The sequence below is a fragment of the Ranitomeya variabilis genome, chromosome 3 (assembly GCF_051348905.1).
Source record: "Ranitomeya variabilis isolate aRanVar5 chromosome 3, aRanVar5.hap1, whole genome shotgun sequence".
Classification (NCBI taxonomy): Eukaryota; Metazoa; Chordata; class Amphibia; order Anura; family Dendrobatidae; genus Ranitomeya; species Ranitomeya variabilis.
In genome coordinates, this window is record NC_135234.1 from 249,838,553 (window position 1) to 249,852,906 (window position 14,354).

Here is a 14,354-nt window from a genome sequence, read left to right on the forward strand (position 1 = left end):
CCTATGGGGGGAGTGCTGCCTTATTCTACAGGATCTGCCTTTGGGGGGTGCTGCCTTATTCTACCGGATCTGCCTATGGGGGGTGCTGCCTTATACTACAGGGTCTGCCTATAGGGGTGCTGCCTTGTGCTATATTGAGGACTATCTGGCACATTATACTATATGGAGGTTATCTATGGGGCCATCATACAGTGTGGGGATTACAGTGTTGGAGCCATCAAACAGTTTGAAGGCTACTAACGGGTCAGTATACTGTGTGGGTGGTACTATACAGTTAGGGGGCATTATACTGTGTATAGGTGAGCTGTACAGGGGGGAGACTCAGGACATTATTAAATGTAAAGTGGGCACTTATTGTAATAGGGGAACTCAGGTTACTGTGACTATCAAAGGGGCACACAGAGGGCATTATTATTTTCTAGGGGGCAAAATGTGGGCTCTGTTTTCTACGGCAATTGCACCCGGCATTACTATATTATAGAGGGGTGCTTTAGATTTTAGAGGGTACAGAGAACCACAGAGTAGGTGCAATAATAGGGTCACATAGGGCAGCAGCGGCTCAGTATTGGGGTATCAGGTGCAGTAATAAGGACACATACGGCAGCAGCGGCTCAGTATTACTGAACGTCATCTGTCAACCTCTGATTGGCCGGTGGCATGTATCTGACTTACTATTACAAAACATTGGATTCCTACTTGGATAGCACACGTCCGTATAATACACTCATCTGAACGAGACCTTAAATAATAGGTCATTTTTTTATGACACTGGAGGTGATGGAATTGTTAAGATGGTTTTAAAAGTGTTTTCCAGCTATTGGTAGTTATCCCCTAGATTCAAGAGAAATGCAAGTATTGTTAACATTTTTCTTTAGTTTCCCAACATATTATTATAAGAAATCATGACTTGACAGATAAAAATATACGAACTGCTTGTACTTTTATGCACGCTTTATTTTCTACACTGATATAATGCACAGATTATTCAAAGAAACACCACCAAGATCATATATTACAAATATATATTTATTTTATACAATGTCAAAGCTAACAGAAAAATCATGTATGCAGAAATCTAATAACATTGATAGAAATAGAGTCCGAGGACTCAAATTGTTATGGTTTCTCAGTCTGCATCATGAACTGCATGGTAAGAGAATTGTGCGAACATAAAAGAGCCAAGGTAAAGGCTAAAATATAGGAATTATTCTAGAAACTGAATACAAATAAATTACGTCCCTGAATATAAAGCATTAACTGTAAATCAATCTCAAGTTCCTTTTCTTCCAGATCTCATTGAGTGGGATATTCTTAGAATAGTTTAACAGACAGATATGTCATCAGGGAGCTGGCCAGCAAGACCCAGGAGGACACGACTAGAGAAGAGAAAAACAATAAAAAGTTGATTATTTTAGGAAACATTTCCATCTTCATTATTCTTGTGTTTTTCATGTTCCATAAGTCTACATATGCTTTGCAGTGATAGTGTGAAAGATGCAGAGTTTGATCAAGATCTCTAAATGTGTGACATTACCGCTGATTATTGTCACCACCACTCTTGGAAGTACGGCCATAGCAGATGCAATAGAGCACAGAGGCAAATTCAGATACAATATTTTTTTTGCAGTGGCTTCCTGCTGCTTAGCTCTACTATATGCATGATGTTGGGTATAGTTCATTATTTTTTATCTAAAATTAGTTATGTGCAGTTTAGTAGAGTTTTTATTACTGTCAGAAGGACAGTAATATGTCTTGTGTAGTACTTTCTACTGGCACATTCTCTTTATTATGTAGTGTCTGAGTAATACAGTCAGACAGTGTAAAAGTACCTATATTGTGCACTACCCAAAAAATGGCGCTAGTCCAAAAATGGGACAGAGCTCACTTAGTCTGATGCAATTTGTATAACATTTTATTGGCTCCAATGTAGATAAGTGTGGAAATGTTTCAAGCTAAACAACCCTTTTCCAAGCATGTGTAGCGAAAACAAGGACCTTTTTGTCCCTGAAGGGATTTCGTTAACAAAATGCCAAATGTCCGGGGAAGGAAATATGGGAGCACTGTAGACTGTAGGTACATAGGAGTAGACTTCTTAGAACTTGCGCTACATAGAACACAAATGCAACATTGAAAAGTGCTGCTGTCACTGAACCGTGAGAAATAAAATTAAGCTATAAAATCCTCAAAATAATTCCTAATTAAAAATAATAGTATGGGCTCTGGAGTTCAGTCATTGAGTAGCTAGGTCATCAGGGTGAGTGGTCCGACTATCAGTGATAACTGGTAATGTGACCTGGGCAACAAGGTAAGAGTCAGGCTTCATTTGCAATAGGGGCCTCTGAAATCTACTTGAACTTCTGTTTGGTGCTTCCCAGACTCGGAAATTATTTTGGGTGACAGCAGTTCAGAGCTCCACCACCTTTACATGGAGCCTGTGCACCATTATGTCTTCCATGTTACTGCTCTCTATGTGGATACATGAGCAGAATTACTTGTATATCACGCTTTCTCTTTTACAGTGAGTACTTCCAGTGATTTCTGCCTACGGATCTATGATCTTCCTATAAATCAGGAAGGTAAGTACATCATAAGATTATGCATGGATTGTGTGTCATAGATTACCGTATTCCTGATATCAGTCAGGTGCACTCATATCTGTAAGGATTATGGCTAAAACAGGTGTATAAGCTAAATGTGCCGTATATTCACAGCCAGGTTATTTTTGTAACGTTATATAGCAATCTTACCTGTATTAGGTGCTGAGTTTAAGTAGTCATCTGAAAGTAAGGTTAGAAATAAAATAAATTTTTGTCATATGTTAAAGGGTGACATAAATGTTACTTTACTAACAGAATGAAACCAGGTATTGTACACATTGTATAACACTGGAAATTGGAAGCTTATATACTGTAGTCTTATTCTCCCTGTTGAGCCAGTTGCTTTTACAACATTAAAGGGAATCTGTCAGCAGGTCCACCCACATCTCGGATGAGCAGCTGTATGTTGATATACGGTGTACACAGAAAGATGCCATTCAGTGGTGTGGGTGAGGGTTATACAGGGCTTAACAGTCCGAGGTGTGCTAGATCTGAAGCAGAGAAAACTATCATTGGATCAAAACTGCTGCACCCAGTACACCTAGTGACACATGGCAGCAATAGGGTCTCTGCTGCTGTCAGATTACATAGGAAAACCTTCTGACAGATTCCTTTTTAAAAATGGGGTTTGTATTAGAAGCAAGAAACCTCTTTCCCTTTAATATTATTAGAAAAATATAAAAAATCTTGGAAAAGTATCAGTAGAGGACCAGAACTTGCTACATAATAATTACCATGAAATACTGATTGTTTTTTGATGTTTCAAATATCAGTCTAGAAAAAGGAAGATTAAACACAATTAATAATGGACATACCAACAAAGTTCAGTGGGATCTGTAACATCGCGGAGGAGCTGTCATCACTGGCACGACCAGCACTACACTGTAAAACAAAGAACATGGCTGCTACCTAGTACTGAAGACAATGCAGTTACCAGATATACTAAAACAGCAAGGTGCTCTCACCCCAGTGCATGTTGTGTTTTTGTCACAGAGTCGCACTATACATGAAATGTAAACTAGAGGTTGTCCTTGAAACGCAAATGAACTAAATTTAATTCGGGATTCAGAAGACGCTCCATTCTCCTGCACCTCTGCAGTTATTCCCTGGTTGGCAGGACACCTAGGACATAAATGACAATTTTAAGACAAGTTTTCATAGGATTGCACAAATCAATGATACTGGAAGATGTAAGACATATAAATATAACAATATAGTATATCAGAAAAATAAAGAGACGTAATTATAGTTTATTTAACTCCGTGCAGACGACCATATTTTCTTCTGAGTCCGACTGGCAAAACATTGGATCGCACTTGGACCAATTGTTATTCTATAGGGCTGTGCACATGTTCGCTTTTTAACTCGGACCGAGCCTATCCAAGGAAAAGTCATAGCATACACAATTTGCATTCGTGCAAATCAATGCGACTCAATGGGTTCATCAAAAAAAAAAATCAGCCCACACTCAGATGACATCTAAGTACAGAGTGTGTGAAGAAGCATCTATCATTTTCTCTGTTTAGAACCTACTAAAATAAAGCACGAAGCTGTGCTGTGTAAACCAGTATGCATTCAGGTGGGTTACACTCATAAAATAGTGGCCACATGATCCTTCAGATATTAGGTAGCAAATGAGGCCTCCTAGGCCATAGATCTCTGTGGGATGAATGATGATCTCTCCTGACTCCTCCATACACAAGTACTAGCTCTGCTGAGCGATCTTGTGTCCTCTACCAGACAGGGTTGCTAACATGACTTTTTTTTTTCTGGACAGCTTACCTAAAAATAACGGACATACCTTATTTTTTACAGATTCATTAGAAATCCATAATAAATCATTGAGTCTAAAGACTCATGTCCACAGACCAAAATTCTATATGATGACATTAGCTGCTTTCACTGTAAACCATAAAATGGTGAAAACTGCAATCAAATGAATCTGTAGAAGTTTCTTCAGCTTTAGGAAAATCATGGATGCCTTAAGCCCCCGTCTCACTTAGCGAGGTCGCTAGCGAGATCGCTGCTGAGTCACAAGTTTTGTGACGCAACAGCGACCTCAGTAGCGATCTCGCTATGTGTGACACGTAGCAGCGACCAGGCTCCTGCTGTGAGATCGCTGGTCGTGTCGGAATGGCCTGGACCTTTTTTTGATCGTTGAGGTCCCGCTGGGTAGCACACATCGCTGTGTTTGACACCTTACCAATGACCTCGTTGACGACATCGCCACCGGCATTTGCGTTGCTCCGATTGGTGGTCTGTCATGGTTCCCAATGGCAGGGAAACATCAGAACACCAAAAATAACGGACGAGCTCTGGGTGATGGAATCTAAAGCTGACCGTGAGCTAAATCTATCACACAACTAACAGTAGCCAGGGAGCATACCTACGGCTTCCTAGATGCCACGCGCCAGCCGGAGGACTAACTACGCCTGGTAGAGGAAGGAACAGACCTGGCTTACCTCTAGGGAAATACCCCGAAAGATGATAGCAGCCCCCCACATGTAATAACGGTGAGTTAAGAGGAAAAGACATACACAGTATGAAAGTAGCAAAGAGAGGTCCACTTACTAGATAGCAGAAAGATACAAAGAGGACTTCACGGTCAACTGAAAACCCTTTCAAAAACCATCCTGAAATTACTTTAAGACTCCTGTGTCAACTCATGACACAGGAGTGGCAATTTCAGCCCACAAGAGCTTCCAGCTACAGAGAATAACAAAACTGCAAACTGGACAAAAGATACAAAACAAAAGGACAAAGTCCACTTAGCTGATCAGCAGACTAGTAGCAGGAACATGCAACCGAAGGCTCTGGTTACAATGATGACCGGCAAGGAAATGACTAGAGAGCAAAGCTAAATAGGAAACTCCCAAACACTGATGGGAGCAGGTGAACTGAGACAGCAAAGACACACAAGTCACCAGTACCACCAGCAACCACCAGGGGAGCCCAAAAGCGGATTCACAACAGTGGTCGCTTCGTTGTACAGGTCGCTACAGGTCGCCACATCGCTGCTGCGTCGTTGGGAAGATATCACTGTTTGACATCTCACCAGCGACCACATAGCGATGCAGCAACGATCCCTGACAGGTCGTATCGTTGTCGGGATCGCTTTAGCGTCGCTAAGTGTGACGGGGCCTTTAGAATGTTTGGGACAGGGCAAAAAAGTACCCTATTGTTATGGACCTTTCTGGAGTCTGCTGTGAGAGACTCCTCTGGTGGCTTATCTTGCTAAGAACAAAAGGATTTTTAATCTGAAGGACATGGCAGATCCTTATCTCCACCAACCTAGTCTGCTGGCGGAGAGGAGGCTCCCATGCACATTAGTCTGTTGATATGGATGGGTTCAGCCAGTATTAGTTGACTGGGGATGGCGGCCTTTTGGTTGTGGTCTCATAAAGTGAGGTCAAAGCAATACAAGGAATTCAAAAGTACCGTACCCTCCGCTCACAATTGCCACCTTGTTGACATTGTTGATATTATTATCTGGAGTTGCGTAGCAGCTTTCTACTCTCAGAACAAATTTGCTTGTATCCGCAAGATCTGCGTCTATTCCCAGGTAAACATTTGAACCGACCGGAACATCTTCATTCTGCTGCACTGGTACACTGTATTGTGGATCCAAATATGCATCCATTGTCAGGAGTACTGAGCCTTCGCCACTCACAGAAATGTTGACAGTGCTGTGAATAAAAAAATTGGAAATTATATATATATATTTGTTTTATGCTGTAGAGTTATCTAGAGTTCTTTCTTTTTCCTGCATTGATCAGCAATGACTAGTATAGTACAGTATATGATTTTAAAAGAATCAGATGTTATAAAAATGAATTGAATGTACCTTAACGAGGGCTTGATTGTAGCAACCAGACCGGTCTCTATTGTGAGGTTGTAAGAGCAGGAAAAGGAGATGTTGATGGGATTGACAGTAATAAGGGATGAGTTATGAAGTCCAATGTGGACCATGTTTGTATAATAAACCTTTAAAGAATCAGTCTAAAAAATAAAATACATTGTAAGTCAACTTTTTGAAATATTATATCCTAAAAGTCAGAAGGTCATGTATAATGATATGACTGCATCATCATGATTTAGTATCTAATATACCATACAAGGCAATACATTTTGATTTTTTTATTTCTTTTACATATATTTGAGATGATCCCACTACTGAAATTTATAAACTGGGACAAATACTGATTTCTAGAATACAGGCCTGGATTCATCATTATCTTTGCGCCTGTTTTTCATCTAGCTTTGAGTATTTTGCAACTTTTTTGTAGGCAACCAATTCATTATTCTATTTGTGCCTTTTTTTAATTCTATTTCATGTTTTATTTGTGCTTTCTGCCTTGTGGATGGAGTCTATCAATTCAGGATGTTTTTGACCTGATTCATTAATCCTGAATTATTAAAAAGTTGCAAAACTTTGGTGCAACTACACTCCAGTCCCCTCTCTTGAGTTTTTTTGAGCATGGCAGTATTTTGGTGCAATTTTGCAACTTTTTCGCCAACATGCAACTTTGGGCACCAAAGAGTCATAAAACCAGTTCAAGACAGGAAGAAAACCCTTTTTTAACTTTACACCAAATTCATAATTCCATTTGGATGAACTGCCAAAACGGCAGCTAATACCAAAAGAAAAAAAAAAGGAAAGTGACTTCAAAAAGACTCAAATGATGAATCAGGGCCAAAGTGTCATAGTCTCAGGAACAGATTCATCGGAGCAGTGCCTTGAGTATTCCAGCACTCAATTTGGAATTTAGGTCCAAGATCACAGTCTTTACCAAGGCAACTCAAAACTCATGTCTTTTTCACAGGATTTCTCTTTGATGCTTTAAATATGGTTAATTCCTAACCTGCGGTAATAAGGCCTCATACAGGAATGAATTCTTACCGCCACTTGATTGCCACACCATCCTGAGATTGGTAAAGCCTGTATAGTCTGCATTGTCTCGTTGCTGATAATCTCAGAATATGTATTAACACAGGAAACAGAATTGTTATTTAACTGAAGACTTGTGGCATCATATCCAAGAGATTCGAGCAAGCATTTCCTCAGGGAAACTGTAATTATGCTGGAACCACATTTTACAATTGGAGCAAGAGACGATGAGTCTAGAAGAGAATAATCAGCATTTTAGAATACAAAAATTAATGCATTTTTGTAAGCACCGTGTATGTTTAAAAAGCAACTTGCCAACAAAACCTTGATATTTTAGGTTGGATTTTACATCATAAAGATCAGATTTAGCTTCATTCTATACCGCCATTTTTTTAAATCAGCAAATTGAATCCTGTTTTTTTCTGTTGCTCATAATAATGGCGATCAGTGGTGCAAATAGCTAGTGGCCATGAACGAGCAGCTGTTCGCAACATGGCTTTTTCTTCTTGACAATATTCTACGTCCAGATGCACAAGCTCTGTGTGTGGCCAGTATGACAGAAACTCCTATAGATGAGTAGAACAGCTCCTAATAGAGTGGAGGCATATTGCCATTTATCCAATATTATCTATTTTTCTCTAGTTATGTGTTGTAATTCACTGATTTTTCTGTATTCTCAACTCAGTTCCCATTGACGTAATTTACTCCAAAAGCATTGGTGCAGATTAACAATCATTACATTCTGGCATTGGATGGAATTTCATCAAAAGGAAAGAGAGACTGAGATTCATCATATGCCTTAAAATTAATTAATAATATCACTTTAATCCGTGAGAAATATAAATTGAATTTTTTGAGGGCACTTACTCAGTCCACTGTAGAGAGCAGTGTTACAGCTACAAGTTGCTACATTACTATTATTTGTGCAAACCTCATCACTCTGACAGGAGGGGTTGCAAAGCAGTGTACCTGTAAGGAACAAAAAGTATGGTAATGTAGTTGCCATAGCATGCATACATAATATATACAGTATATATATATATACACACACACACATACAACTTCACTTGTACCAACAAACCAAGTCTTATGTTACCTGTGCAGCAATTGTCTGCAGTTGACCAGTAGTAACCTGTAGGGCAACAAATGTTGGTGCCTACACTAGCGCACTCATTGCTGGGAGCACAGGTAATTGTGGGGTCAGTATTGCATGAACATCCATTATCTATGGTACAGGAACCACCACCACAGGTACTGCACAATACTGGATTACTGCCATCTAGAAAAGAAGTAACATCTTGTTACGATTTCAGGTTTTCCATATTTATCTTTTTATTTATTCATTTTACTCACTTATGCAGTGCCATTAATGCCACAGCGCTTTACAGACATTATCAGCTCACAATCTAATTTCCTTATCAGTATGTCTTTGGTGCTGAGGGAGGAAACCGGAGTACCCGGAGGAAACCCACACAAACACCTGGAGAACATACAAACTCTTTGCAGATGTTGTCCTTGGTGGGATTTAAACCCAGGACCCCAGCGCTGCAAGGCTGCAGTGCTAACCACTGAGCCACCGTGCTGCTCTTCATATAAGCTCCATATAAGCTTTTCCGCAGCTGCTGCAACTTGATTCAGGCAGTCATACCAAACAGAAGTGGCAAGTGAGGCCCTCCAGACAATACTGCTATGTTTAGATTGTCGTTATTCCTGTCTCTTATCGAGGGAAGCAATAGATTGCTATTTTAATCTATCTTACAAACATTTCATTAAAAATAAGTTTAGGAATTTTGAAGTCCACAATACAGATAACTATATACAAGTAACCTCTACCCATTAGTTACCCATATAACAATACAAGTAACCTCTACCCATTCTCACTGATCAATATGTATAACATTGACTATGCTGCCTCCCGCCTTCCAGAGAGAAAGCAAATCCATTACCTAATACTGTGCAATGTTATCTGTTAATACAACTTTATAAAACGTACTCATGTAGCCAAATTACTATTATATTATTATTTATTTCAGTATACTGGTTTCTATTCTTCCTTCCTTAATGTATAGAGGACTGAATCATGACACTATATGATATTTATTGTTTTATGATTTATTATTTTATTTTATTTAATGTAACACATGAGCAAGTACTTACTGTAGCATGAGTATGTCTCTCCTGAATAAAAAGAAAAGAATATTGAGATTACTTTATAAGAATTATGTAAAGTAGACGCAATCTAGGTCACACAATATTATATCACACTAGCACATAAAAAACAATTAGAAGCTGTTGAACCATGTGTCATACGGCAGCTTTATCAATGTTTACCATTATTTTAGCTAGTTAAGTTTACAGTAAGATCATAAACAACATAGCATCTGTATGGCTTTAAAATGCTTTTGAGACTTGTACTTTCAAAAAAAGATCCATGAGGAATATAATACAAAAATATAAAAAGATAGATAGATTGATAGATAGATAGATAGATAGATAGATAGATAGATAGATAGATAGATAGATATGAGATAGATAGATAGATAGATAGATAGATAGATAGATAGATAGATAGATTCCCTGCATTGATGGCATCTTTTCTAGCTGTGGTGATTTTTTCTTATACTTTCCGTGTGATTCTTTTGCACAGCTCGTTGCTTACAAATACACAAATTACACAAGTTGCAATCAATGAGACCTCATTCTATATATTATTTTCATACAATTCTCAAAACATGTAACACTCAGTAAGCTCTGTGTATGTAAAAATTAGGAAAACAAAGGCAGCAATGATTGAATATGGGAATTCTGTTTTTTTGTCAAATGACTGCAGTGAATTTTGTTTGTTTTTAATGAAGTAAAAAGTAATTCTCACTTTATTAGTTTATTAGGAGCTTTTCAGGTTTCCTAATGAATCATTTTTTAGGTTCACTATTTGCTATGTATCAGTTGAAATTATTCTTTAGCGATGAAGGGCTGCAAACGTGCATCTTTTCAGTACTTGTGCTCTTGTCTGTTAGGAATATGAAGATGTGGCTGTGAGGTGCCATTATTCGTAGCATTTTTAACCCTTTTTTGGCGTTTATTGCTATACCCTTTTTCATGATTTTTAAAGATGCTCTTTATTACCGGTTTTATGGCCAAATGTTACTTCAAGCGTGATTAAACACATTGCATACAACGCACAATGCAGTACATAGGGTCCAACACAATCAGTCTTCCGATAATTGTACTCAACATGTAGTTGTGACCTCAAAAGACTGAGCCAAGTGCTTATCAAGAGGACTCCTTGTAATGACTCACTTTATTGAAACTTTCAAGCCAAGACTTTCAAGTTTAGTCTACGTTCACACTTCCTTTCAGACATTCCTTTTGTCTGTTCCATTTTGAGGAATAAACATATTAAATTCATGTTCAAAATTGATCCATTGCATAACTGATGTAAACAGAAGCCAAGGGACCCCGTTTATAATTTTGGAGTCAGCGCTGGGATCCATTTTGTGCCCATTGTTTATAAAAACGAACAGAATGTAGACATACCCCATAATAATCAATGGAATCATTGTTTATGCAACGTATCCCTCTGTGTGTTCCTCAAGATGGAACAGACAAAAGAAATGTCCAAACAGAAGTCTTACAATTTAGTATAGGTGGTATTTTATGAATCTGAGGATAGGAACTGTTGTCTTTTTGTCTTAAAGGAACCTGCACATTTGTGTGCAAGGAAATAATTTCTGTTCTTTTATAGTGGTAATAGACATAAATCTCTAGTCACAGTTATGTAGTTTTGCATAATTATTATATATAAAATCTGATTAGTTATATAAAGTTAGGTAATAGGCTATAAGTACCACCTACGTTCTAGTTATATAAAGTTAGGTAATAGGCTCCAAGTACCACCTACGTTCTAGTTATACAAAGTTAGGTACTAGGCTCTAAGTGCCACCTACATTGTAGTTACCGTATATAAAGTTAGGTACTAGTCTCCAAGTACCACCTACGTTCTAGTTATGCAAAGTTAGGTAATAGGCTCTAAGTGCCACCTACATTGTAGTTACCGTATATAAAGTTAGGTACTAGGCTCCAAGTACCACCTACGTTCTAGTTAAACAAAGTATGGAAATAGGCTCTAAGTACCACCTACGTTCTAATTATATAAAGTTAGGTAATGGGCTCCAAGTACCACCTATGTTATATGAAATCCACACTAGTGAGAGCAGTTATGATTAAAGATGTTGCCCAAGTATGAAGAAATGAACATACCTTTCTGTATTAATACAGTTGCCACCACTAGGACGTAAAGGAAAATCATGTTGTTTTGTTGGCTCTTCTACTCTTTATGGTTACAATTTCTGACAAGTAGGATATTCAGTAAAAATGAAGCGTTATATAGGGAGACGTGGGAGGGGTGCTCCATTCAATAAGTAAGCTGATTGACATCTAAATGGAGTAAATATGTAAGGAAAAATGGATACTTTAGAAAAGGTGCAGTTTGTTTTCTTAGCATATAACAACATGTACGTCAAAATTCATTTGGAGGATGTGATGAGGGAAGAGGTAATACTAGGGTCAGGATAGGCACTCTACTGTATCTTCTAAAATAACTCACAAAGTAAATATCTTCAAGAAAGTATTCACAGTGAAATCTATACAGAATATAATTTGTCACAGCACTTGTCCGTTACGTAATCCCATTAAGCATGGAATTGTTTTTTTGCCAAGGTGATAAAAAGAGATGACCTATAAAACTGAAGAAGATACAAATGTAAGCAGGTTGCGGGATGCAGTGACCCAAGAAAGGCAGATCAAGGGTTAACAATTTAATTTAACAGTGAAAATACTCCTCGCAAGGAGATGAACAGTTAAATGGTAAATGATAGGGAAAATAAACGACAACAACGTGATAACAGTCCACCCAATAAACTTATCGTGTTTGTGGCGTCCTCAGCCACAGATGATCTAATGAGGGTTGTAGTCCCAGCAATGGCCAATGCAGTGTCCTTAGGGGAAACTCCACAGCTCACAGTATATCTTCTGGCGGCAACAAGCAGTCTTCAGTTTTACCCGTTGAGCCAACAGTCCATAAACTTGTGCAGCCAAAGTCAAAGGAGTTGCATACAATCTATTATCAAGGGAGAACTGCGGTGTGCTGTCCGGCAGAGAGGGCCTTAATGAACAGTCCTGAATACGGTCCTCATTCCTATGCATGCACGCAGCACTCATCTTAACAGAGCCCACGGCTCTTCCTCTGCTGCCGATCCCAGTGGCGCGTTCATGTGTAGCTACCCACGGTACATTGCGGTGCTGCTGCATGTTAAGCAGAGCATGCTTCGCACACACCTGCTCTGTCCCCATCAGCGGGAAACTGCTCATCGCTATGCATGCTTTTTTGTTTGCCCTGCCCCCTGCTTCAGGGTGAAAAGGTCTTTCCGGTTCCTATTCTTTTCCCCGTACAACCTGGCACGCAGCCTTGACAGTTCTGTACCCGGCAAGGTACACGTACCCTCAGCCCGGTCTTTCTCCTTACACTCCCCCTCTCATTTAGCTCGCCATTCCACGGGCGAGAGTTACATAGTTACATAGTTACATAGTTATTAAGGTTGAAAGAAGACTGTAAGTCCATCTAGTTCAACCCATAGCCTAGCCTAACATGCCCTAACATGTTGATCCAGGGGAAGGCAAAAAAACCCCATGTGGCAAAGAGTAACTCCACCATGGGGAAAAAAATTCCTTCCCGACTCCACATACGGCAATCAGACTAGTTCCCTGGATCAACGCCTTATCAAGGAATCTAGTGTATATACCCTGTAACATTATACTTTTCCAGAAAGGCATCCAGTCCCCTCTTAAATTTAATTAATGAATCACTCATTACAACATCATACGGCAGAGAGTTCCATAGTCTCACTGCTCTTACAGTAAAGAATCCGCGTCTGTTATTATGCTTAAACCTTCTTTCCTCCAGACGTAGAGGATGCCCCCTTGTCCCTGTCTCAGGTCTATGATTAAAAAGATCATCAGAAAGGTCTTTGTACTGTCCCCTCATATATTTATACATTAACATAAGATCACCCCTTAGTCTTCGTTTTTCCAAACTAAATAGCCCCAAGTGTAATAACCTATCTTGGTATTGCAGACCCCTCAGTCCTCTAATAACCTTGGTCGCTCTTCTCTGCACCCGCTCCAGTTCAGCTATGTCTTTCTTATACACCGGAGACCAGAACTGTGCACAGTATTCTAAGTGTGGTCGAACTAGTGACTTGTATAGAGGTAAAATTATGTTCTCCTCATGAGCATCTATGCCTCTTTTAATACATCCCATTATTTTATTTGCCTTTGTAGCAGCTGCCTGACACTGGCCACTGAATATGAGTTTGTCATCCACCCATACTCCCAGGTCTTTTTCATTGACGGTTTTGCCCAGAGTTTTAGAATTAAGCACATAGTTATACATCTTATTACTTCTACCCAAGTGCATGACCTTACATTTATCCCCATTAAAGCTCATTTGCCATTTATCAGCCCAAGCTTCTAGTTTACATAAATCATCCTGTAATATAAAATTGTCCTCCCCTGTATTGATTACCCTGCAGAGTTTAGTGTCATCTGCAAATATTGAAATTCTACTCTGAATGCCCCCTACAAGGTCATTAATAAATATGTTAAAAAGAAGAGGGCCCAATACTGACCCCTGTGGTACCCCACTGCTAACCGCGACCCAGTCCGAGTGTGCTCCATTAATAACCACCCTTTGTTTCCTATCCCTGAGCCAGCTCTCAACCCACTTACACATATTTTCCCCTATCCCCATTACTCTCATTTTATGTAACAACCTTTTGTGTGGCACCGTATCAAAAGCTTTGGAAAAGTCC

The 14,354-nt window shown here is 39.2% G+C and overlaps 1 protein-coding gene across 1 annotated transcript; it reads right to left on the reverse strand.

The window, feature by feature from the left end:
* Positions 1-951: 951 nt before the first annotated feature.
* On the reverse strand, positions 952-11,868 carry LOC143818134 (pancreatic secretory granule membrane major glycoprotein GP2-like). The gene is made up of 11 exons (XM_077299545.1): positions 11,746-11,868; positions 9,643-9,663; positions 8,582-8,764; positions 8,353-8,454; positions 7,498-7,718; positions 6,442-6,596; positions 6,041-6,283; positions 3,563-3,719; positions 3,413-3,479; positions 2,748-2,777; positions 952-1,376 (listed from the first exon to the last, which is right to left on the reverse strand). Exons 1-11 carry the CDS (start codon positions 11,792-11,794, stop codon positions 1,312-1,314), a joined length of 1,293 nt encoding a protein of 430 aa, XP_077155660.1. The 5' UTR covers positions 11,795-11,868; the 3' UTR covers positions 952-1,311.
* Between the last annotated feature and the right edge of the window lie 2,486 nt (positions 11,869-14,354).

Bases quoted from the DNA above. Each gene is read 5' to 3' on its own strand.
- LOC143818134 (XM_077299545.1), bottom strand. From the start codon at position 11,794: ATGATTTTCCTTTACGTCCTAGTGGTGGCAACTGTATTAATACAGAAA. The intron at 6,597-7,497 runs GTAAGAATTCAT...TTTATTTTTTAG, and splicing joins GGTGTGGCAATCAAGTGGCG to ACTGATTCTTTAAAGGTTTA. The intron at 2,778-3,412 runs GTATGTCCATTA...CCTTACTTTCAG, and splicing joins GATCCCACTGAACTTTGTTG to ATGACTACTTAAACTCAGCA.